Genomic DNA, 23,270 nt, shown 5'->3' with positions numbered 1-23,270 from the left:
GATCTGAGAACATTCCTTTCAAGAATATGCCTGGAAAAATCCAGCAACCTTTTCAGCACTTTGATACTGATTTCATACTGTCTGAATATTTCTGGTAAAGTTCCATTACATTTGGGGGCATGTCTGTTAGCTGTGCTGCCATATCACATATAGTCAATGGGTGTCATGCACTGGATTTCTAAAACAGGGGGAAATATTTTTGAGGAAGTAGATCATCTATTGAGATGTAATTAGTATCACGTGACTGATATTTTAGTGTTGTTCATTATATCTTTCACATAGTTGTAAGTTACAACTTGTGAGTTTCCAAAGGGATGAGAGGGTGCAGGGTAAATACTAAGGTTTCTCTTAATCTGTACCTGTTCTTTCATGTTCACAATATACATGTCTGATGGTCCTGTTTACACCTAATGTTGACAGTGTTAGCTATCAGCCACCAAAGTCACGTTGACAGGTGTTAAATCCACTTCTAAATGCTGTCATTCGGATGAGGACCACTGCAACACCTCACAATACACATGCATGCACACTGGAGCCCTCTCCATACCCTTTATGCAATGCTCCTATTAGCTGTTGTTTTTTAAAGTGATGCTACTTTGGTAACACGGAAAGCACAATAACAGAAGTCCTGTGTCAACTACAGGAAATGAGAAAACAAAACGTTTTTTTTACAGCTGATTTCCATTTCAAAACCCTAAAAGAATGCTAAGGCAATGATTAAAAATGGGCAAAGTATTTGATAGTATTCCTCTCACAAGAAGCCAGAATAAACAATAAAATATAGATTTTGTTTAGAAAATTACTATTTATTTTCTCAAAATAAGTTTTAGGAATCCAGTGATATATGTAAATAATCAATAATCAGGTTAAAGTGCAAAAAATACAATTATACAAAAAAATAACATTGGAATGTAAGCTTTGGAAGTGGAATAACATTACGCTGACATGACTTTAACCAATTTAGTTGTTTTTTTGTTTTTTGTTTTGTTTTTTAACAAAGACTGCTTTAGACTCGTAAATGTCCCTTTAAAAAAAAATGTCATTTTGATCAAAAGCAAGAGTCTTTCGGAATGTCTGAGAGGTCAACTTTGTCAGAGAGGTCAAGATCACATTCCATACAGCTATGATGTATGATCCATTCGCCCCATTGGGCTTCATCGTGGACAACCAATACACTGCCTCAAAGTCATTAAGCCTAATTATCTCTTAACTAAATGTGGAAAAACAACTTAGATCTAGTACAAGGTGCTCCTGGATATTGTCTGGATACATCATAGAGATCCAGGATTTTCAAATCTCTCTGAAGAATCATTCCCCACGATGAACACTACGGCTTCCTTCCTTGGCTGGTGAATTGTTGGTGAACAGTTAACTTTTTATATCACTTTTCTTCTGTTCAGAGAACTTCAGTTTGGTTCAAGTTCAGAGATGTTCTACTCATTATATGTTCCAGGCACTTGAGCTCCACAATGTCCCCCTGTCTTTGGTCAGCTCTACAATGTCCCCCCGTCTTTGGTCAGCTCCACAAACTCCCCTGTCTTTGGTCAGCTCCACAAACTCCCCTGTCTTTGGTCAGCTCTACAATGTCCCCTGTCTTTGGTCAGCTCCACAATGTCCCCTGTCTTTGGTCAACTCTACAATGTCCCCTGTCTTTGGTCAGCTCCACAATGTCCCCCCGTCTTTGATCAGCTCCACAAACTCCCCCCGTCTTTGGTCAGCTCTACAATGTCCCCCCGTCTTTGGTCAGCTCTACAATGTCCCCCGTCTTTGGTAATTTTGTCTTGTTCTCCTTTATAGTCTTCACCGTTATTGTTTCCAGTGTCCCCTAGTCTCTTTTTTCATGTATTGACATCACTTAATCTTGGATGGCTTTAGTTCCTTCACCTGCATGTGCAGCGTTTTGTGGACAGCTAGAGTTCTGGACTGACAAAATCCCTTTCCACACTCCTGGCACTTGAAGGGCTTCTCTTTGGAATGGATGTACCTGCAGGGCAGAGCAGAACAAAAACAGAGTACGGGTTGAGCAAGGAAACATAACAAACACACAGAGACAGCTATCAACCTATAGCTCCAAATGAATAGGAGACGACAAAGAAATATTAAGGGAAAAGGGAGTTGAGAGGTTGACTGGCCCGCTAAACCATCTCATATGAGAGGTATGGGGATACTGACTGGCCCGCTAAACCATCTCATATGAGAGGTATGGGGATACTGACTGGCCCGCTAAACCATCTCATATGAGAGGTATGGGGATACTGACTGGCCCGCTAAACCATCTCATATGAGAGGTATGGGGATACTGACTGGCCCGCTAAACCATCTCATATGAGAGGTATGGGGATACTGACTGGCCCGCTAAACCATCTCATATGAGAGGTATGGGGATACTGACTGGCCCGCTAAACCATCTCATATGAGAGGTATGGGGATACTGACTGGCCCGCTAAACCATCTCATATGAGAGGTATGGGGATACTGACTGGCCCGCTAAACCATCTCATATGAGAGGTATGGGGATACTGACTGGCCCGCTAAACCATCTCATATGAGAGGTATGGGGATACTGACTGGCCCGCTAAACCATCTCATATGAGAGGTATGGGGATACTGACTGGCCCGCTAAACCATCTCATATGAGAGGTATGGGGATACTGACTGGCCCGCTAAACCATCTCATATGAGAGGTATGGGGATACTGACTGGCCCGCTAAACCATCTCATATGAGAGGTATGGGGATACTGACTGGCCCGCTAAACCATCTCATATGAGAGGTATGGGGATACTGACTGGCCCGCTAAACCATCTCATATGATACTTTTTCCACATACTGATCCTGAATTCCGATTCAGCATAAAATATAATCGTGTTATCGTTACGTTTAATTGGTCTGTCGCTCTTGGGGAAATGACAAGTTTGATATTAGAAATCGATTCAACATAACACATTAAAAAGCAATGCATAACAGGTTTGTGACCAATTACATTTGGGGCTGTTCCATTTCTTTGACTGGAATGAATTCCAATGGAACAGGCCTCAACCCTGATGCATGACACTGTCAGGGGGGCACAACAGGATTCATCAATAGCACACATGACCATTTAAGAAGCAGTTTTGTGTTAATATCCCATGCTGTTCTCATGTGGAGGCCTTATACAGCAGTGTAACTGAATGTGGTTCTGGGATTTTCTGTGGAAGGTTCTGTCGCCAATAAATAAAGTATGCAATAAAATATGATTAATTCATTTACAACATTTTGGCAGCAATCTATCTCCATTCTCCATGTTTATTAAATAGAAAAAAAAGTACAGGTCTCACCTGTGGTCTCGGAGGTGGTCCTGCCTCCGGAATGCCTTGTGGCAGATGTCACAGGTGTACGGCCTCTCGTCCGTGTGCGTCCGCTCGTGGATAAGCAGGTTGTAGGACTTGGTGAAATGGCGGCCGCAGAACTTGCACACAAACTCCTTCTTGGTCTTGGAGGGAAGGCGACCACGGCTAGGCTTGCGCTCGGGCGACGACAGCTTGGCTACATCTATGAGACAGCCTAGCCCGCCATGGCGAGGAGAAGTGGCGGCGGCTGCCCCTGTTATGCTCAGGTCCTCTGCCTTCAACGGGTCCTCCTGGGTGGCGGCGGTGGCCAGGTTGGCAAAGTCGAAGCGTGGCTGGGGCTTGTTCTTGGAGCCCTGAAGGAGATTCATGGTGGTAGCTGCTGTGGCGGCAGCAGTGGCCTGGTCCTTGTGCTGGACCAGGTGGGGGAAGATGGGGATGGAAGGCAAGCCGGGGAAGCGGCCGTCCATCAGGGCTGGGAGCTTGGAGAAAGTGCAGCGGGGGACACCAAAGGGAGGGTAGCCCAGGGTCCACTGGTGGAGGTGGATGGCGTGCAGTGCGCTGAAGCTATAGATGCCAGGGACCTGGTCCGTGGGCAGCTGGAAGCCATTGGAGGCCTGGAGGATGGAGTAGTTGGCCAGCTGCAGAGAGGGGTGGAGGGGAACCGGGGCTGGAAGAGTTTTGCTGCCCATGATTGGTGTCACTACTGATCACTCGAATCGCAATGGGATTCCCTCTGGAAAAGCAACACATCAAAAAGGTTAGGTCATATTGATAACACAACAGAACTGTACTCGTTTAATACTCGTATAAGTCATTATTTGTTATAAAAAAGTTGTACAAACCCCTGATACCATGACAACAACTAAAACTACAAATAATGACAATATGGATCATAATATTCCATAATGAAACGAGCATAATTGTGATATTTGATAATGAATCAAAAAACATTTCTAACTAAGTATTTCCTGCACTTCCAACAGGCTTTGAGTCTACCCCCCTTGTTCTGGGTCATCCTGGTGTCTTCACCCTGCCCCCCCCCCCCCCCCCCCACCCCCCCACCCCCCTCACACCCCAACACAACTGCCTCAATGCCAGGCCAATACACAAGCGATCCAGCTTGATTATCTAGTTGCTTTTCAAGAGGCCTCATTATCAGTGGATTAAGATGGTACATGTGAATGTCTCCTTTTTACCACTGAGACAAAAGGGATGTTTTTTTCTCTCTAGGGAGAGCCCCTTTGCCACCTTAGAGAGTGATAACAGCTCTGAACCAGACCTCCATGCCACAGGGACTACCAGCTCAACATGTGGCCCAACACACGCACACGCGCACACACACACACACCTTGAATCATGTATTGTCTGCAAGGCACACGACGAGTGATGAGAGCCTGTATGTGTGAGTTTGTATGTGTGTGTGTGGAACGTGCTTAGGATATATGTCAGAGAGGAGAAGGTGTGAGAAAACAAAACAATTTCCAGTGCTGACACACAGACACTGGGATGTGCCTGGTGTGGGTGTTTCCCGTTCCCAGAAAACATGCCCGGGCTGTTAAGACTCAGGTAAATAGAATGACACCATTCACTGAGGCGGGAATACCTCAGTGAGCTGTTTATTCAGGTTTAATAAGAGGAAATAACAAAGGAATATAAAGCCTCTTTGTTTCTGAACATATTTGATTGTCAGGCTGTATGACACAGTTACCCTATGTCGTTTCTGTTTTAGTCTAAGTAGAGCTCCCAAGCCGCACCTTTCCATTGTGATATGCTTTAGCGTTCCAGAGAAAAAGCATTACCCCCTAAGCCATGCCGTTTGCTTTGTTTGATTCTGTTAGTCATAGGGAATTGTGTGTAATCCTCCGATTTTACCGTTCTGAAAATATGATTTACTCATTATTCTACTACTGGTTTACATTAGTTCATGTGGGATTAAGAATTCAAATGTAATTGTTAAACGTGGTCATGGGTTATGTCGTCATCGCATAAGGAAACCCTCCAATATGGCCAAATCAAGATATATTGTAGATGTTAATAGGCTATATATGGGTATAGATAGGCCTATTGGAGAAAATTACCCATTGATCATATTGGTGAATAAAGGCCTACACTGTTAAAAAAAAGTGTGGATTGAGTGAAAGACATGGCTATTCGGCAGTAAATAGAAGTAAAAATAGTGTTAATTAGAATGAAGCTCAAACGTCCCCCGGGGATTTTCTCCTTTCTGATCAGGACGCAGAAGTAATTTACTTTTACTTACGATGTCATTAGGGGCGATCAGCGGTTTCTCCCGAGTGGTCTCATATCCTTAAAACGCTTTGATGTCTACATACCATCTCTAACGACTCAACAATCAAGCTAAACACTGCTAAATCTCGTTTCCCCGTTGGACGTGACTGGCCAACTGTTCCAATTCCACGCCTCGATCACACAGCAGACTTTGTATGAGATTTGAGATAAGATAACGCAAGGCATGATCGAATTATCATGTTCCCCCACACATATCACACCAGTATATGTTAAAGAATGTGCTCACTCTAACTCTAATACATATTATAGGTAGGACATAAGGAAATCAAATAATGTTTTGACACAATATACAACATCCTATGGGTTCAAAAATGACCCGAGGTACACCTTCATTACATTTTCCCAGTACATTGTTATATAATTAGGAGAACGTTACGTTGGTGTTGGTAAGAAAAGTCACACCAGCATTCACATTTAGGTCCCCACAAGCCAAATCCACTCAAAATCAGGGCAGCTTTTCCACAACTTTATCTGAGCTGAGAAAAAAAATCGGATTACTTTGGATTTTGGGGCGCTCTTGTAGACTCCAGACATGGGCCTACAACATTACATACATGTCATGATTTAGAGGGAGTTCACCTCTTTCAGGTTGTACATAATAAGCACAGAGGCAGGCATGCTGGCTGGACCTACTTAATTTGCAATTGAAAAGGCTACATCAAGCATGGAATTGCAATACATTGCATTGGTTTTGGGTTAAGGAATACAGAATCGGACTCAATCTAATTAAATCCATATCCACAAACTCACTAGTCTACTGCGGCTATAGATTATCTTTCCTAAACCTGGACTTCATTTATTTAGTTTTCTTTTTCAAAGGGGGATTCAAGTGCAAAACATCTATCTAATAAACATATATTGTTAAATAAATAATATATATATATATATATATATATATATATATATATATATATATATATATATATATATATATATATATATATATATATATATATATATATAAAAAGAGGAATGGTGACCTTGTGTGTATTGGACAGCAACTTCAGAGTTTTTACGTTAATACAGATGCTTTGGTCAATTGTGCAGCAATGACCAGGGACACATGTTTTTAGCCGTGTTTTGATGCAGAACACGAGAGGATATGAGCGCAATAAAATACAGACGTGTGCACCCAAGCAACGTGGGAAACAGTTCTCTGACAATCGCAAATAAAACATGTATATGCCTAAGAATGATTTCAATTCAAGCCAATAGTTCCAGATCATGTCTGATACCATAAAACCATTATTTTGTCCATAACAATTAGCACAATACGTTGTCCACTGTTTTAATTCCGATTATTGCAATTCCCGATTAAATCGTGTTTTCATGTAAAAAAAAATGTAAAAAAAAAATAAAGTAAAGTACATAGGTCTAATCCATGTTTCTATGTAAAGTACACTAAAGCGTAGCCTGTCGTTATATATTCCAGAACACTGGTTTAACTCTGAATATTTAACTATTGATTGAATGTAATTCACCTGCAACGATGACCGTTAAATGTTAATCAATTATTAAATGTAGGCTATGTATTTTAGTTTTTTTTTGGCGACGTAGTAAAATTCGTTTAAGTCATTTTATTATAAGAGACACTTAAAACGATTAATGATCATAACAATGATCCTTACCACTCCAGCTATATTTGAATTTATTAAATCGACATTTAACAAATATTTCGAAGTACCTTTAATATGCCACAAAATACATTTAAAAAATATATATATAAACAACATAAAAAGGTAATGTTTCATTAAGGTACCAAAGTTTGGATAAATGAATTGGGGATACCCTGTAAAAGAAATGTGCCTCCTCGTCATCGAACACGCATATCTTTCTCATGTTAACTCAAACCATGTAATGTATCATGCAATTCAACAAAATGTACGTTTTTGCATGGAATTATGTCGTTATTTTCACTTAGGTCCTTGTTGAATTTACTCCAACGTGCTGGAATGCGTTTACCTCTGAAAGATCCCACCTGTTTCACACTCTCTTCGCGCATCTAACTCAGAAGGCTCACAGTCGTGACTCTCTCTCTCTCTCTCTCTCTCTCTCTCTCTCTCATGCAAGCTCAAGACACTGTCGAATATGTTAACTTCTAGTTCCAGCATTAAACAGGTCAAAAATGGCTAAACTGAATATTGTTGCTAGGCTATTGTAATAACACATCTATTCACTGCGAATGGACCAGTTATGTTAAATAACTCAACTCTCAAATCAGTTGTGGTAAAGTTTACAACGTTGTGTATTGTGCCTCGCGTTGTCATTCCCCCGAAGAAGCCTGACCATAAATACATTTTACACGTCGTATTCTGACTGATGGCTCAGAGAAAAATCACAGAGAAAATGTAATACGATGAAATAGTTACCAGCGCAGATGTCGGTCCTATGGATCCGGAATGGTCCTGGAGTTGAAAACCTGCGGATGGTCCGATGCAAAACGTCTTGGAAAAAAACGTTCAAAGTTGAATGTAGTTCAGAGAAAGTTTTGGGCTTCGTAAGACAACTTTCCCGGCATGTTCAAATCGAGTTTAGATTGTACGCGCGTGTAGTTCAACAGCTGTCCAAAATAGTTGCGTGTAGAACTTCTGTAGTGACTCTGGTGAAGACGCCTTCTGTTACTGTCCTGCGGTCTGCACTCAAACCGCCTCTTTATTGCAACCAAACCCTTTACTCGCACATGCGCGTCATTTAGCCAGCCCCCATACAAATTTGAGGGAGCTCCTTACTATAAACTCAAGTTTCTCTTTTTTCATTATAAGTTGAACATTCTAGTGATGGCCTGAACATAGTTGTAGCATAGTGTCAACTGTACTCTCTTGTTTCTTTTTAGAGAGGCTGCAATGCCTAATTACAATAGGCTGTTTACAACTACTAAACACATACATTTGTCATTTTGCCCGGCCCATATTTGAAAATGCAGGACTATTTTTTTTAGCCTGTCTAGGCTTATAAGACAATAAAAATAGGTATGTCATAAAAATCGAATTCTAATAGCTCATCCTTGCCCATATTGGGAAATAACTTGGCAGCTAAAATTCATAGGAGCATTTGATTTTTGTGATGCATTTTTTTTAAATCAGTGGATGGTAATGCCGAGATGGCATATTGATTGCCTACAACATTGCATATAAGGGTAGAAGGGTAACATATCAAGGGTTAATGGATTTGGCAATGAAGCAATTCACGTTCCATGGATTTAATTGATGGCTTCTAACGCAACAAATTAAAGTATCACCCACATTATTATTATTAGTTTTGTTGTTATCATCCTAGTATTAATATTAATGTTAATAAGTATTTTCATAAAGTTGGTATTATTAGTGGAATAAACAATGTACGGGCTGAACCTCATGCACCCTCCCTCATAGGCCTAAAACCTACAATCCGTAATCCGAAGGGCAAAAATCCCCCCAAGCAAATTAATTCGATTATTATATTCATGGGATTAAAAACAAATTGCTCGTTTAAAAAGAGTGCGAGGTGGAACGACTAACAAATACATTTTCACTTTCTCCTAATTAAAGAAAATATACAACTGTCACTTTAACTTGAGATCTGGAGGGAAAGAAACGACACACGTGTATTTAATCTCCCTTAAAACCATTATTCAATTGGTCACCCTGCGCGGAAAAAGGAAGATGCATCTTAAAGCCTTTAATTTAAATTGCACTAGAAAACACCTTTCTTTCTAAGGACAGAGGTGAGGTATTTCCAGTACATTGATATCATAAATAAAATATCTGAAGTCCTCTCAATCTCACATGAGGCAGGGCAGGGAACCTGAAACACTCAAACCTCGGAATTATATCTATGATTTTGTTGAACAACCAGCTATTTGTTAAAAAAAATTTTTTTATGAATAAATGAACCTAATAAGTGTGATTGATATAAAAAACAACATGCGCCACAAATATGCAGCTCGCACTACATCGTTATCGTTTCACTGACAAGGTGCTCGTGCTCCTGTGGTCAAGATGTTTTTTTTTTCCCTGCTCTTATTTCCAGGGCACTTGAACCGTGATGGTTTAAGTGTCGATAAGCAACACCTTGCGGTGGTGCTATGGTGTACAAAACCCGCCACCTGCTGGACAAAACATTACATTGTTAGTTATTACTCCTGTGTTCCTCCGTTACAGACAAATACATGAGGGGTAGGCACAGAGCCATAACCTTATTGTCTAACATCAACCCAAATCAAGAACTTTTGTTGTTGGAATATTATCAATTTTAATTTCGGTAATATTGTGACAGAAAAGTAGCCGAATGTCAAAAAAAGCTTGAAAAAAAATTATATGCTAAGAAAATTATATGACATTGATATAATAATTTAAAATGGTGAGAGCAGCCACTACTAGATGCACTTTAGAATAGCGTAACATATAATGTGTTGTAAATATGTCATTCTATTGCAGGGATAGTTTCTAAAGACAAACTATTCAAAAGTCTATGCAGTGTTGCAAAGACAGATTTCATTCTGCAATTGAAATCGTTTTTTTTTTGAGGCAAATACTGCATATTTTGATTGACAAAAATATTTCCCAACTTAAAGGCAAAGATGTGATGTGGTGATTGAAACTGTTCATAAGTGTCATGAAAGAGTCTGAAATGTTTATTTTATGAGCACATTTTGTCAAGACTCACTGAGCCAAGTTCAAGAGTGGTGACCTCAATAATTTATCATCAATGCTGCCACAGAAGCACATCGAATAGCCAAGTCTGTAGGCTACCTACTAGTGCCCACTGAGGGGTACTAGATTCCGCTGGGTCGTACTAGAGAGTTTATTTTTTATTTATTTTACCTTTATTTAACTAGGCAAGTCAGTTAAGAACAAATTCTTATTTTCAATGACGGCCTAGGAACAGTGGGTTAACTGCCTGTTCAGGGGCAGAACGACAGATTTGTACCTTGTCAGCTCGGGGGTTTGAACTTGCAACCTTCTGGTTACAAGTCCACCGGCTGAGTGGCTGAGTGGTACTAGAGCCCTCTGAATGGTAATAGAGCCCTCTGAATGGTACCAGAGCCCTCTGAATGGTACCAGAGCCCTCTGAGTGGTACTAGAGCCCGCTGAGTGGTACTAGAGCCCGCTGAGTGGTACTAGAGCCCGCTGAGTGGTACTAGAGCCCGCTGAGTGATACCAGAGACCTCTGAATGGTAATAGAGCCCCTTAGAGTGGTACCAGAGCCTTCTGAGTGGTACTAGAGCCCTCTGAGTGGAACCAGAGCCCGCTGAGTGGTACTAGAGCCCGCTGAGTGGTACCAAAGCCCGATGACTGGTACTAGAGCTCTCTAAGTGGTACCAGAGCCGACTGTGTGGTACTAGAGCCCACTGAGTGGTACTAAAGCCCAATGACTGGTACTAGAGCTCTCTAAGTGGTACCAGAGCCGACTGTGTGGTACTAGAGCCCACTGAGTGGTACTAGAGTACTCTGAGTGATACCAGAGCCATCCGAGTGGTACTAGAGCCCTCTGAGTTGCAGTAGAGCCCTCTGAGTGGTACTAGAGCTATCTGATTGGTACTAGAGTCCCCTGGGTTGTAGTAGAGCCCTCCGAGTGGTACTAGAGCCCGTTGAGTGGTACTAGAGCCTGCTGAGTTGTAGTATAGCCCTCTGAGTGGTACTAGAGCCCTATGAGTTGTAGTAGAGACCTCTGAGTGGTACTAGAGCCTGCTGAGTGTTACTAGTGGTACTCCCTCAGAAATTATGTTTACAGATCACTTGCATATTTTATTCCAACTATTTACAAACACTTAAGGCAAAGGAATTGTGGTGTATTGGAAGGCTTTTGTGGGAAGTAACAATGTTTGTGACCTTTGGATCATTGGATCAGTACAGGCACAATGACTGGAGCCTAGCTGGGAAATTTAAGGTGAACATGACATACAATATCCATGCTTCATATGCAGCCTATTAATAATTAATGCTCAAGTGACGTGTTTTCCCATGCATATAGCTAGCTTGGCATACACTCTTCTACAGGGGGGAAATAGAAGATTATATTGACAACATCTGCAGATCTGTTCCTATTAGACATAAGGGCTTTAGAAAAAATCTATAGGCCTAAAAATCTATGCAAGATGTCAGCTGTCCTCCAATGAATCTTAAGTCCATCGGCCTTTCATAGAATTCAAACGTGTTTCTCCCTGATAGGCTGCATGCAGGTGGAGAGGATGTCTTTGTTTACAGAAGCTGGAGGATGGAGACATTAGCCACAGACTGACTCCTATGGTATGTTGGGGGCAGCTGCAATTTCATTAAACACAGTTCACGGCTGGAGAAGTGCATTTAGTCATGTGTGTCCAGTGCACACAAGATGTTGTGTTATTGTAACATGTTGCATCAGGGAATTATGTTTTTACCCAATTTAAGGAGAGGGGAATTCCACTCCTCTTGTTGTTTTATTTGGATTGTAAGGGAAAGGGGGATACCTAGTCAGTTGTACAACTGAATGCCTTCAACTGAAATGTGTCTTCTGCATTTAACACAACCCTTCTGAATCAGAGAGGTACAGGGGGCTGCCTTAATCAACATCCACAGCACCCAGGGAACAGTGGGTTAACTGCCTTGCTCAGGGGTAGAACGACAGATCTTTACCTTGTCAGCTCAGGGATTCGATCCAGCAACCTTTCAGTAACTGGCCCAATGCTCTAACCACTAGTCTACCTGTCATATATAGATGAAGTGAGATGGGAAGACAGATACAGTGTTTAGAGTTGAAGAGGTTGACACCCCGGTCTCTCACCGGGCATGCGTAGTCCACAATTGGCTGCGTTATACTGCTAGACCAAACTCCTGCACCAGGGTTTTGAACTCTAAGGTCCGGTCTTGTCTATACTCCATCTCCATGTGGTAATGGTTAGTTTTACATCATTCCCTTTCTGACTGACAACATGAATAATGGCGAGCCGCAAGGAGGCTGAGTACATGATCTTCAGTGTGATCGAAGCCAGGTCTCTATGCCAAGCGAAAGAGCGCATGTGTAGATATTATTTAGCCAGCAGCCAGCCATGTGTAGATAGCATTTAGCTAGTAGCCAGCCAAGTGTACTGTAGATAGCATTTAGCTAGCAGCCAGCCATGTGTAGATAGCATTTAGCTAGCAGCCAGCCATGTGTAGATAGCATTTAGCTAGTAGCCAGCCATGTGTAGATAGCATTTAGCTAGCAGCCAGCCATGTGTAGATAGCATTTAGCTAGCAGCCAGCCATGTGTAGATAGCATTTAGCCATCAGCCCAGCTACTTGCAGCTTGTCTTGAGAACGAGTTTAACTAAACAAAATAACTCATTTGTATTTCCAACGTAAAACATTCCACCAGTGCCTGAATCCAAACAGAGAGGTGAACTATGTTTTGTCTGAGCTGCTGCTGTTGTGTCCTCTGTCAAAACCTTTCTTAACTTTAAATGCAGGCTTTACAAGCAGCTTTAATTGTTCCTTATTCCATGTTGTTCTATGGGCCGCTCTGCCTCGAGCACAGAAATTAATGTAATTGGTTAAGTTAAAGGGGAATTCAGCAGCTGCTACATCTATTGTTTGAGTTAATGATATGTACCCATTGATTCTTGAAGAATAGAACTTAGAAATGCCCGCTCAGTTCAATTGTCACACTCCATGAGAAGCTAAAATATAAGCTTGTTTAACTCTAGTGTTTGTAAACAAAGTACATGTCAACATACACTATATGGCCTCAAAACATGGTTAAAAAGGTACGTTTTGATACCATGGATGATCAGTACTTGCATCCACAGCTCTGTCTATGAATTTGAGAGTGGTTCCATTTCTCCGGCCCCGTCCCTCAGCTTGTTACCGAAACAGGGGCAAGGAAAACACTTTATTACTGTTTCTACTGCTGATTGTTGCTTTAAAGCAAAGCAATGTGATTTGGTAGTTTAGGTTTTGTTTAGGTATGCAATTCCAATTGGTTAGGGTTAGGGTTGTAGGTTTAGTTAAGTTTAGGTAAGAATTGTGATTATTTAAGTTTAGGGTTGAGTTATAAGTTTTAGAAAACTAAAGAAACACATTGAGGGACCTTGGAAATTATTCAGTGGAATTGACATTTGCCAATATCCACCCCCACAGTTTACAAACAAGTGCAAAATAACAACAACAAAAAAAACAATGTTTTTAGAAATGTTCTGCCTTACTTTGCTTCTGCTTTGTTCTATTGTTATTAAATATATGCTCCCCATTTATGAAAAGATGTCATGTTTGTGATCAATCATCCAATGAAGTGTATGTTGTATTTGTATGTGTATTTATTATGGATCCCCGTTAGTTCCTGCCAAGGCAGCAGCTACTCTTCCTGGGGTTTATTATGGATCCCCGTTAGTTCCTGCCAAGGCAGCAGCTACTCTTCCTGGGGTTTATTATGGATAACCGTTAGCTCCTGCCAAGGCAGCAGCTACTCTTCCTGGGGTTTATTATGGATCCCCGTTAGTTCCTGCCAAGGCAGCAGCTACTCTTCCTGGGGTTTATTATGGATCCCCGTTAGTTCCTGCCAAGGCAGCAGCTACTCTTCCTGGGGTTTATTATGGATCCCCGTTAGTTCCTGCCAAGGCAGCAGCTACTCTTCCTGGGGTTTATTATGGATCCCCGTTAGTTCCTGCCAAGGCAGCAGCTACTCTTCCTGTGGTTTATTATGGATCCCCGTTAGTTCCTGCCAAGGCAGCAGCTACTCTTCCTGGGGTTTATTATGGATCCCCGTTAGTTCCTGCCAAGGCAGCAGCTACTCTTCCTGGGGTTTATTATGGATCCCCGTTAGTTCCTGCCAAGGCAGCAGCTACTCTTCCTGGGGTTTATTATGGATCCCCATTAGTTCCTGCCAAGGCAGCAGCTACTCTTCCTGGGGTTTATTATAGATCCCTGTTAGTTCCTGCCAAGGCAGCAGCTACTCTTCCTGGGGTTTATTATGGATCCCCGTTAGTTCCTGCCAAGGCAGCAGCTACTCTTCCTGGGGTTTATTATGGATCCCCGTTAGTTCCTGCCAAGGCAGCAGCTACTCTTCCTGGGGTTTATTATGGATCCCCGTTAGTTCCTGCCAAGGCAGCAGCTACTCTTCCTGGGGTTTATTATGGATCCCCGTTAGTTCCTGCCAAGGCAGCAGCTACTCTTCCTGGGGTTTATTATGGATCCCTGTTAGTTCCTGCCAAGGCAGCAGCTACTCTTCCTGGGGTTTATTATGGATCCCCGTTAGTTCCTGCCAAGGCAGCAGCTACTCTTCCTGGGGTTTATTATGGATCCCCGTTAGTTCCTGCCAAGGCAGCAGCTACTCTTCCTGGGGTCCAGTTAAGGCAGTTATACCATTTTTTTAAAACACTACATTACATTTCACAATAGATTTCACAACACATTAAGTGTGTGCCCTCAGGCCACTACTCTACTACCATATATCTATGTTATTGTGTGTGTGTGTGTGTGTGTCTCTCTGTGTGTGTGTGTGTGTGTGTGTGTGTGTGTGTGTGTGTGTGTGTGTGTGTGTGTGTGTGTGTGTCTGTGTGTATGCATGTGTCTGTGCCTGTATGTGTGTCTTTTCTGTTTTTTCAATTACATTTTACTGCTCGCATGAGTTACTTAATGTGGAATAGAGTTCCATGGATCTATGTATTATCTATGCTTATCAATCAGGCAGTTGCCATGCAACGGATATGTGTAAAAGCCTGTGCTATTTTCCCAGCACCCAAATGAGTCAGGTGCTTGAGGAAATAGGAACCCGTGATTGGTCCAGATGATTATTGCTATGTTTCCTTCCTCGGCCGCCCATTAGAACCATCCTTAAGGTTAGAGAAACAACGTTGTGTTCGGAGCTAACGATATCTTCTGAGACACCCCCCCACCTTTCATTGCGGTTGAATTACTCCCCTCTCTAATTCTCTTACATTGTTACATCCAATAACTCAAAACACAAGATGAAAGTGATCTCCAATCAGCGTACATTCAAATGTGTATTCCCATTTTAATAAAACCAATTACATTTGGTCATATATCTGCTGGAGGTTCATTATAAGGCAAGAAGAAAAAGGGTGGATCAGTCACGGCTCGTTGATGTCATCGAGGTATACTCAAAGTTAAGGGAGCCCTTATGGACTTCAATGTTGCCCTTTAAGGTCACTCGTTCATATTACAAAAATAATAGACCTGTAATAACTAATAAATGTGGTTGGGAAGTGGCCGTTTCTCCTACTACCAACCTAATACGTGGTGCCAGATGATGAACTCATGGCTACTATGGGACGTTTCAGGCTATTAACATTAATGTTATTGTTGGTGTTTAGATTAATGATTGGGATGCATGTTTCTCTGTGAGTGTTGCAATTTACAAAGAAGGTAATAAATTGTGATTCCAAGAACTTTTGATTGGCCCGGGGTGTTTTTTAATGTTTTTATATCGTTGAGGAGACAATACTATATGACAGCATCGTCCAGAACAGCAGCAGATTCAAAATGGTGACCAGTGTTTATTGCCTTTGTTATAAGTGGCAATTCTTTGAATTCTCAGACTGCAAGGATGTCTGATGATTAAGGATGTATCATTGGTAATTTGTCACCTAAGAGTGTATTGACGCACCTGTGCGTCAATCTAAGTAACATAATACAAACAATTCCCATCAAAATTCGTCAATTTAAGCAAGAGATATCTGTTGTAAAAAAAAACAACATCGCATTCCGTCTATGTCGGCCTTTCGCATCTGGGCCGAGCTACAGCGGTGTTTGTCAAACCACGAGACATCCCAAAAATTGGTTTTCTCATGAAAACGTCTGTAGCATCCGAACGGTTTGGCCTACAAACTAATATACCACTAATATACAAACTAATATACCACTAATATACAAACTAATATACCACTAATATACAAACTAATATACCACTCTATGTGAAGATTAGACTATTACAAACACGACGGTCGGTACACGACGGTCGGTACACGACGGTCGGTAACGCTAATGCGCCAACTTCTGTTTGTAGCGTCCAAACCATTTGGGCTACAAACTCTGTTTTGGGCTATGAATTCTGTTTTGCTCTACAACCCTCAGAAGTGTAATGGGACTCGTCTGAATGTAACCCATACAAATGAATAGAAGTATGGAGGTCGTTTTGTGCAAACAGATATAAGGGGTTAAATTTTTATCCATTATATATTATCCATTATATATAATACTTATCCAATATCCATTAAAATAATATGAAATTCACCAGAAATACAGTGTAGATGTTGTCAATGTTGTAAATGACTATTGTAGCTGGAAACGGCTGCTTTTTTATGGAATATCTACATAGGCGTACAGAGGCCCATTATCAGCAACCATCAACTGCCCGTTGAGGACTTGTGAAGAGTCTGTTTCTCAAACTAGACACTCTGATGTACTTGTCCTCTTGATCAGTTGTGCACTGGGGCCTCCTACTCCTCTTTCTATTCTGGTTAGAGCCAGAGTGCGCTGTTCTGTGAAGGGAGTAGTACACAGGCAGGCAGGCAGCCAGGCAGGCAGGCAGGCAGGCTAAGGTCATAGTACAGTAGTGAGGGAACTGTATGGCTTTATTTAAGCCATTGAGAACCGACAGCCTCAGAGTCACTCAGACTTGTCAGCGTCAAACAGAGTTACTGTAAGAGTTGACAGGAGTTGGTGTCGGCTGTCCTAAGATGGACACTGCAATCCTGAAATATTTCAACTGGATGAAATCTAAAGAAGCAAAGCGCTATCGTAATATTAATGACAAACACCCCTGGTCAACCATGATGAACACCCCAGGTCAACGCCTGGTCAACACCCCTGGCCAACCATGATGAACACCCCTGGCCAACCATGATGAACACCCCTGGCCAACCATGATGAACACCCCTGATCAACCATGATGAACACCCCTGATCAACACCCCTGGTCAACCACGATGAACATCCCTGGTCAACAACGATGAACACCCTGGTCAACCACGATGAACAACCTGGTCAACCAGGATGAACACCCCTGGTCAACACCCCTGGTCAACCACGATGAACACCCCTGGTCAACCACGATGAACACCCCTGATCAACACCCCTGGTCAACCACGATGAACACCCCTGGTCAACCACGATGAACATCCCTTGTCAACCACGATGAACATCCCTGGTCAAGCACGATTAACACCCCTGGTCAACCACGATGAACACCCCTGGTCAACCATGATGAACACACCGGATCAACACCCCTGGTCAACCACGATGAACACCCCTGGTCAACAACGATGAACACCCCTGGTCAACCACGATGAACATCCCTGGTCAACCACGATGAACATCCCTGGTCAACAACGATGAACACCCCTGGTCAACCACGATGAACAACCTGGTCAACCATGATGAACACCCCTGGTCAACACCCCTGGTCAACCACGATGAACACCCCTGGTCAACACCCCTGGTCAACCACGATGAACACCCCTGATCAACACCCCTGGTCAACCACGATGAACACCCCTGGTCAACACCCCTGGTCAACAACGATGAACACCCCTGATCAACCACGATGAACACCCCATGTCAACCACGATGATCACCCCTGGTCAACACCCCTGGTCAACCACGATGAACACCCTGGTCAACCATGATGAACACCCCGGTCAACCACGATGAACACCCCTGGTCAACACCCCTGGTCAACAACGATGAACACCCCTGGTCAACCACGATGAACACCCCTGATCAACCACGATGAACACCCTGGTCAACCACGATGAACACCCCTGGTCAACACCCCTGGTCAACAACGATGAACACCCCTGGTCAACCACGATGAACACCCTGGTCAACCACGATGAACACCCCTGGTCAACCACGATGAACACCCCTGGTCAACCACGATGAACACCCCTGGTCAACCACGATGAACACTCCTGGTCAACCACGATGAACACCCCTGGTCAACCACGATTAACACTCCTGGTCAACCACGATGAACACCCCTGATCAACCACGATGAACACCCCTGAACAACCACGATGAACACCCCTGATCAACCACGATGAACATCCCTGGTCAACCACGATGAACACCCCTGGTCAACCACGATGAACACCCCTGGTCAACCACGATGAACATCCCTGGTCAACCACGATGAACACCCCTGGTCAACCACGATGAACACCCCTGGTCAACCACAATGAACACCCCTGATCAACCACGATGAACACCCCTGATCAACCACGATGAACACCCCTGGTCAACCACGATGAACACCCCTGGTCAACCACTATGAACAACCCTGATCAACCACGATGAACACCCCTGGTCAACCACGATGAACACCCCTGATCAACCACGATGAACACCCCTGGTCAACACCTCTGGTCAACCACGATGAACACCCCTGGTCAACACCCCTGATCAACCACGATGAACACCCCTGGTCAACACCCCTGGTCAACCACGATGAACACCCCCCCTGATCAACCACGATGAACACCCCTGGTCAACCACGATGAACACCCTGGTCAACCACGATGAACATCTTAGAAAGCAAGCTGAACAAGGATTAGTCTATGTTTATAACCGAATAACCCTAATCTCGGCCTGATACAATTAAATTAACAAGCAATTCAAATATGATTAAAGTAAAACATTTTTTTTCATAAAAATTGTTCAATTGTAGGCCTGTGCATGTATCCCATGGTGCTCCAGTGTAACGCAATCCAACATATCCTTTATGGTGTAGCGTTCTTTGACCCCCCCCCCCCCAAAAAAAAGTTAATGATTAGATTATAGGAGGACTTGATCATGACTGCGGACTATAAACGAATTAGCTCTGAAGCAGGCTCTAGGAGGGGGAGAAGTGTTATTTTAGCTCCCTGGCACTTATAAGTCAGATTCACTGTCAATTTATCCACAAGAACAGTGTCATGAAACAAATATGTGAATGTGTTGGCGTTGCTATTTTGCAGAAGTGGTGTTGGTGTGGTGTATATATATATATATATATATATGTATATATATATATATATATATATGTATATATATGTGTGTGTGTGTGTCTGTGTGTGAGAGAGAGAGAGCTAGAGAGACTGTACTATAACAGCAAAGAAATGAGAAAAAAATAACTGTAACACCTTAAACTTAACCATCAAGTTCGGACATTCCAGTAATTCAAAACTTAACCACCCCCCATGGACAAATGTTGAATACTGAAGTGAGACTGTGAGATCTTGTTGAAAAAAACTCAACCGGCCTCCCGGGTGGCGCAGTGGTTAAGGGCGCTGTACTGCAGCGCCAGCTGTGCCATCAGAGCCCTGGGTTCGCGCCCAGGCTCTGTCGTAACCGGCCGCGACCGGGAGGTCCGTGGGGTGACGCACAATTGGCCTAGCGTCGCCCGGGTTAGGGAGGGCTTGGTCGGTAGGGGTGTCCTTGTCTCAACGCGCACCAGCGACTCCTGTGGCGGGCTGGGCGCAGTGTACGCTAGCCAAGGTGGCCAGGTGCACGGTGTTTCCTCCGGCGCATTGGTGTGGCTGGCTTCCGGGTTGGATGTGCGCTGTGTTAAAGAAGCAGCGGCTTGGTTGGTTGTGTATCGGAGGACGCATGACTTTCAACCTTCGTCTCTCCCGAGCCCGTACGAGTTGTAGCGATGAGACAAGATAGTAGCTACTACAACAATTGGATACCATGAAATTGGGGAGAAAAAGGGGTAAAATTCAAAAAAAAGAAAAAGAAAAAAACTCAACCACTCTGGGTCATTGATGAGTATTTCAGCTCTGTGTGTGTGTGTTTGTGTATGCATGTGTCTGGGGTGTGTGTGTGTGTGTGTGTGTGTGTATCATGTCGTGGAAAGGGGGCTTTCTGAACGTTTTCAATGTGTGAACATTATAAACCCTTTGTGATGTGAACTAGCATGTGCACTAATGGTTTTGTAAGTGGGAACATGATCACTCCTGAATATACCTGAATATATCCATACCAGCTACCATGATTATATTTCAGGTACAAAATCAATTAAAAATATTGATAAAATTAGGTGAGATAGAATTACCTTATCGCTTTTAAGGGACCAAAATAAATTGGTTTGTAAATTGCTTTGGCTTGTTAACTAAAACTGAAACGATTGTACTGGGCTGGGTTGTACTGGCCTGGGAGGTGCTATGCTGTACTGTGCTAGGCTGGGCTGGGCTTTGCTGGGCTCTTCTGTGCTGGACCGTGCTGGGCCGTGCAGGGCTTTGCTGGGTTGAACAGGTACAGTTGAAGTCGGAAGTTTACATACACGTTAGCCAAATACTTTAAATTCAGTATTACACAATTCCTGACATTTAATCCTAGAAAAATTCCCTGTCTTAGGTCAGTTAGGATCACCACTTTATTTTAAGAATGTGAAATGTCAGAATAATGGTAGAGAGAATTATTTATTTCAGCTTTTATTTCTTTCATCACATTCCCAGTGGGTCAGAAGTTTACATACACTCAATTAGTATTTGGTAGCAATGCCTTTCAATTGTTTAACTTGGATCAAACATTTTGGGTAGCCTTCCACAAGCTTCCCACAATAAGTTTGGTGAATTTTGGTCCATTCCTCCTGACAGAGCTGGTGTAACTGAATCAGGTTTGTAGGCCTCCTTGCTCGCACACAGTATTTCAGTTCTGCCCACAAATGTTTCTATAGGATTGAGGTCAGGGCTTTGTGATGGCCACTCCAATACCTTGACTTTGTTGTCCTTAAGCCATTTTGCCACAACTTTGGAAGTATGCTTGGGGTTATTGTCCATTTGGAAGACCCATTTGCGACCAAGCTTTAACTTCCTGACTGATGTCTGGAGATGTTGCTTCAATATATCCACGTAATTATCCACATCATTTTCCTCCCTCATGATGCCATCTATTTTGTGAAGTGCACCAGTCCCTCCTGCAGCAAAGCACCCCCACAACATGATGCTGCCACCCCCGTGCTTCACGGTTGGGATGGTGTTCTTCGGCTGGCAAGCCTCCCCCTTTTTCCTCCAAACATAATGATGACCAAACAGTTCTATTTTTGTTTCATCAGACCAGAGGACATTTCTCCAAAAAGTACAATCTTTGTGCAGTTGCAAACCGTAGTCTGGCTTTTTTATGGCAGTTTTGGAGCAGTGGCTTCTACCTTGCTGAGCGGCCTTTCAGGTTATGTCGATTTAGCACTCGTTTTTACTGTGGATATAGATAATTTTGTACCTGTTTCCTACAGCATCTTCACAAGGGCCTTTGCTATTTGTTCTGGGATTGATTTGCACTTTTCGCACCAAAGTACATTCTTCTCTAGGAGACAGAATGCATCTCCTACCTGAGCGGTATGGCGGCTGCGTGGTCCCATGGTGTTTATTCTTGCGTACTATTGTACCTTCCGGTGTTTGGAAATTGCTCCGAAGGATGAACCAGACTTGTGTCTACAATTTTTTTACTGAGGACTTGGCTGATTTCTTTTGACTTTCCCATCATGTCAAGCAAAGAGGCACTGAGTTTGAAGGTAGGCCTTGAAATATATCCACAGGTACACCTCCAATAGGCTAATTGTCATCATTTGAGTCAATCAGAAGCTTCTAAAGCCACGGCATCATTTTCTGGAATATTCCAAGCTGTTTAAAGGCACAGTCAACTTAGTGTATGTAAACTTCTGACCCACTGGAATTGTAATACAGTGAACTATAAGTAAAATAATCTGTCTGTAAACAATTGTTGGAAAAATTACTTGTGTCATGCACAAAGTAGATATCCTAACCGACTTGCCCAAACTATAGTTTGTTAACAAGACATTTGTGGATTGGTTGAAAAATGAGTTTTAATGACTCCAGCCTAAGTGTATGTAAACTTCCGACTTCAACTGTATATGTGCAGATAGTACTATTGAGTTGTATTGGCTTCAGAAGTTATGACCCACCAGCTACTACTACCAACATCCTTTTCAATGTTTCCAGCAGATGCAGCTGTCTTATGAATCATTATTTCATAGGAGGTCTTTCTGTGAAGATTTGGAGGGGGAAAGGGAAAAGCATTATAACTGTTTACTCTTGTCTATTTTTTTTTTCAGGAAAAAGGAATGAACAGAATGAATATTAAAGGATCATGTCCACATTTAAACATCTCAGAACCTATTAGCTTCGACAGAGAACTCGTTTCAAATAAAAAAAGGTTCAAAGAAGGAATTTGGAGAATACTCTGATGTATTGTTGAAAGTATTTATCTTTCATTCAATGTCTTACATGCAGGAGCACACAGGGTGGGGGGGGGCATTGAAGCAAGAGTGTACACTTTACAGCATGGTCTTCAGAGTCTTCCAGAGAGTGCTCGTTTTGTCCCATAGGCAATTATTCACTGAAACCAGAGATTCCGACAGTTCTAAATTAAGTTTTATTAAAACGGTCTATCGCAGCAGGCTTTTAAGGGCCTTGACTCCTTGTGAAATTTCAAGGAAGATTTCTCTGGAGTGTGTCTACACGGGAGATTGCATTATATCTTACAGGCTCATTACAAAGAAACATGTTAGGATGAAGGGTGGCGCAGGGACGCAGTATAAATAAGATTCAATTTAGCTATCATTCAATCAAAATTATCAGACGTGGGAGAGCATCCAAGAATAGCATGTCATGACCACCTAACAGCCGTCTTTTCCCCCTAAATGTTTAAGCTCTCAGGAACTGTCCTAAAAGATGTAGG

At 42.6% G+C, this 23,270-nt stretch overlaps 1 protein-coding gene across 1 annotated transcript; it reads right to left on the bottom strand.

The window, feature by feature from the left end:
* Positions 1-790: 790 nt before the first annotated feature.
* Positions 791-8,273, bottom strand: LOC110498210 (odd-skipped related transcription factor 1). Its single transcript, XM_036955215.1, has 3 exons — positions 8,008-8,273; positions 3,317-4,061; positions 791-1,984 (listed from the first exon to the last, which is right to left on the bottom strand). The coding sequence occupies exons 2-3, from the start codon at positions 4,015-4,017 to the stop codon at positions 1,852-1,854; spliced, it is 834 nt and encodes a 277-aa protein (XP_036811110.1). The 5' UTR covers positions 4,018-4,061; positions 8,008-8,273; the 3' UTR covers positions 791-1,851.
* Positions 8,274-23,270: the final 14,997 nt, after the last annotated feature.

The sequence above is a fragment of the Oncorhynchus mykiss genome, chromosome 19 (genome assembly GCF_013265735.2).
Source record: "Oncorhynchus mykiss isolate Arlee chromosome 19, USDA_OmykA_1.1, whole genome shotgun sequence".
In the NCBI taxonomy this organism is placed as follows: Eukaryota; Metazoa; Chordata; class Actinopteri; order Salmoniformes; family Salmonidae; genus Oncorhynchus; species Oncorhynchus mykiss.
Note: the sequence above shows the minus strand (reverse complement) of the source record. Positions and strands in the feature narration are given on the sequence as shown.

Excerpts from the sequence above, each read along its gene's own strand:
- LOC110498210 (XM_036955215.1), bottom strand. The coding sequence starts at position 4,017 with ATGGGCAGCAAAACTCTTCCAGCCCCGGTTCCCCTCCACCCCTCTCTG. Across the intron at positions 1,985-3,316 it reads GACCACCTCCGAGACCACAG|GTACATCCATTCCAAAGAGA; the intron begins GTGAGACCTGTA and ends TCTGCCCTGCAG.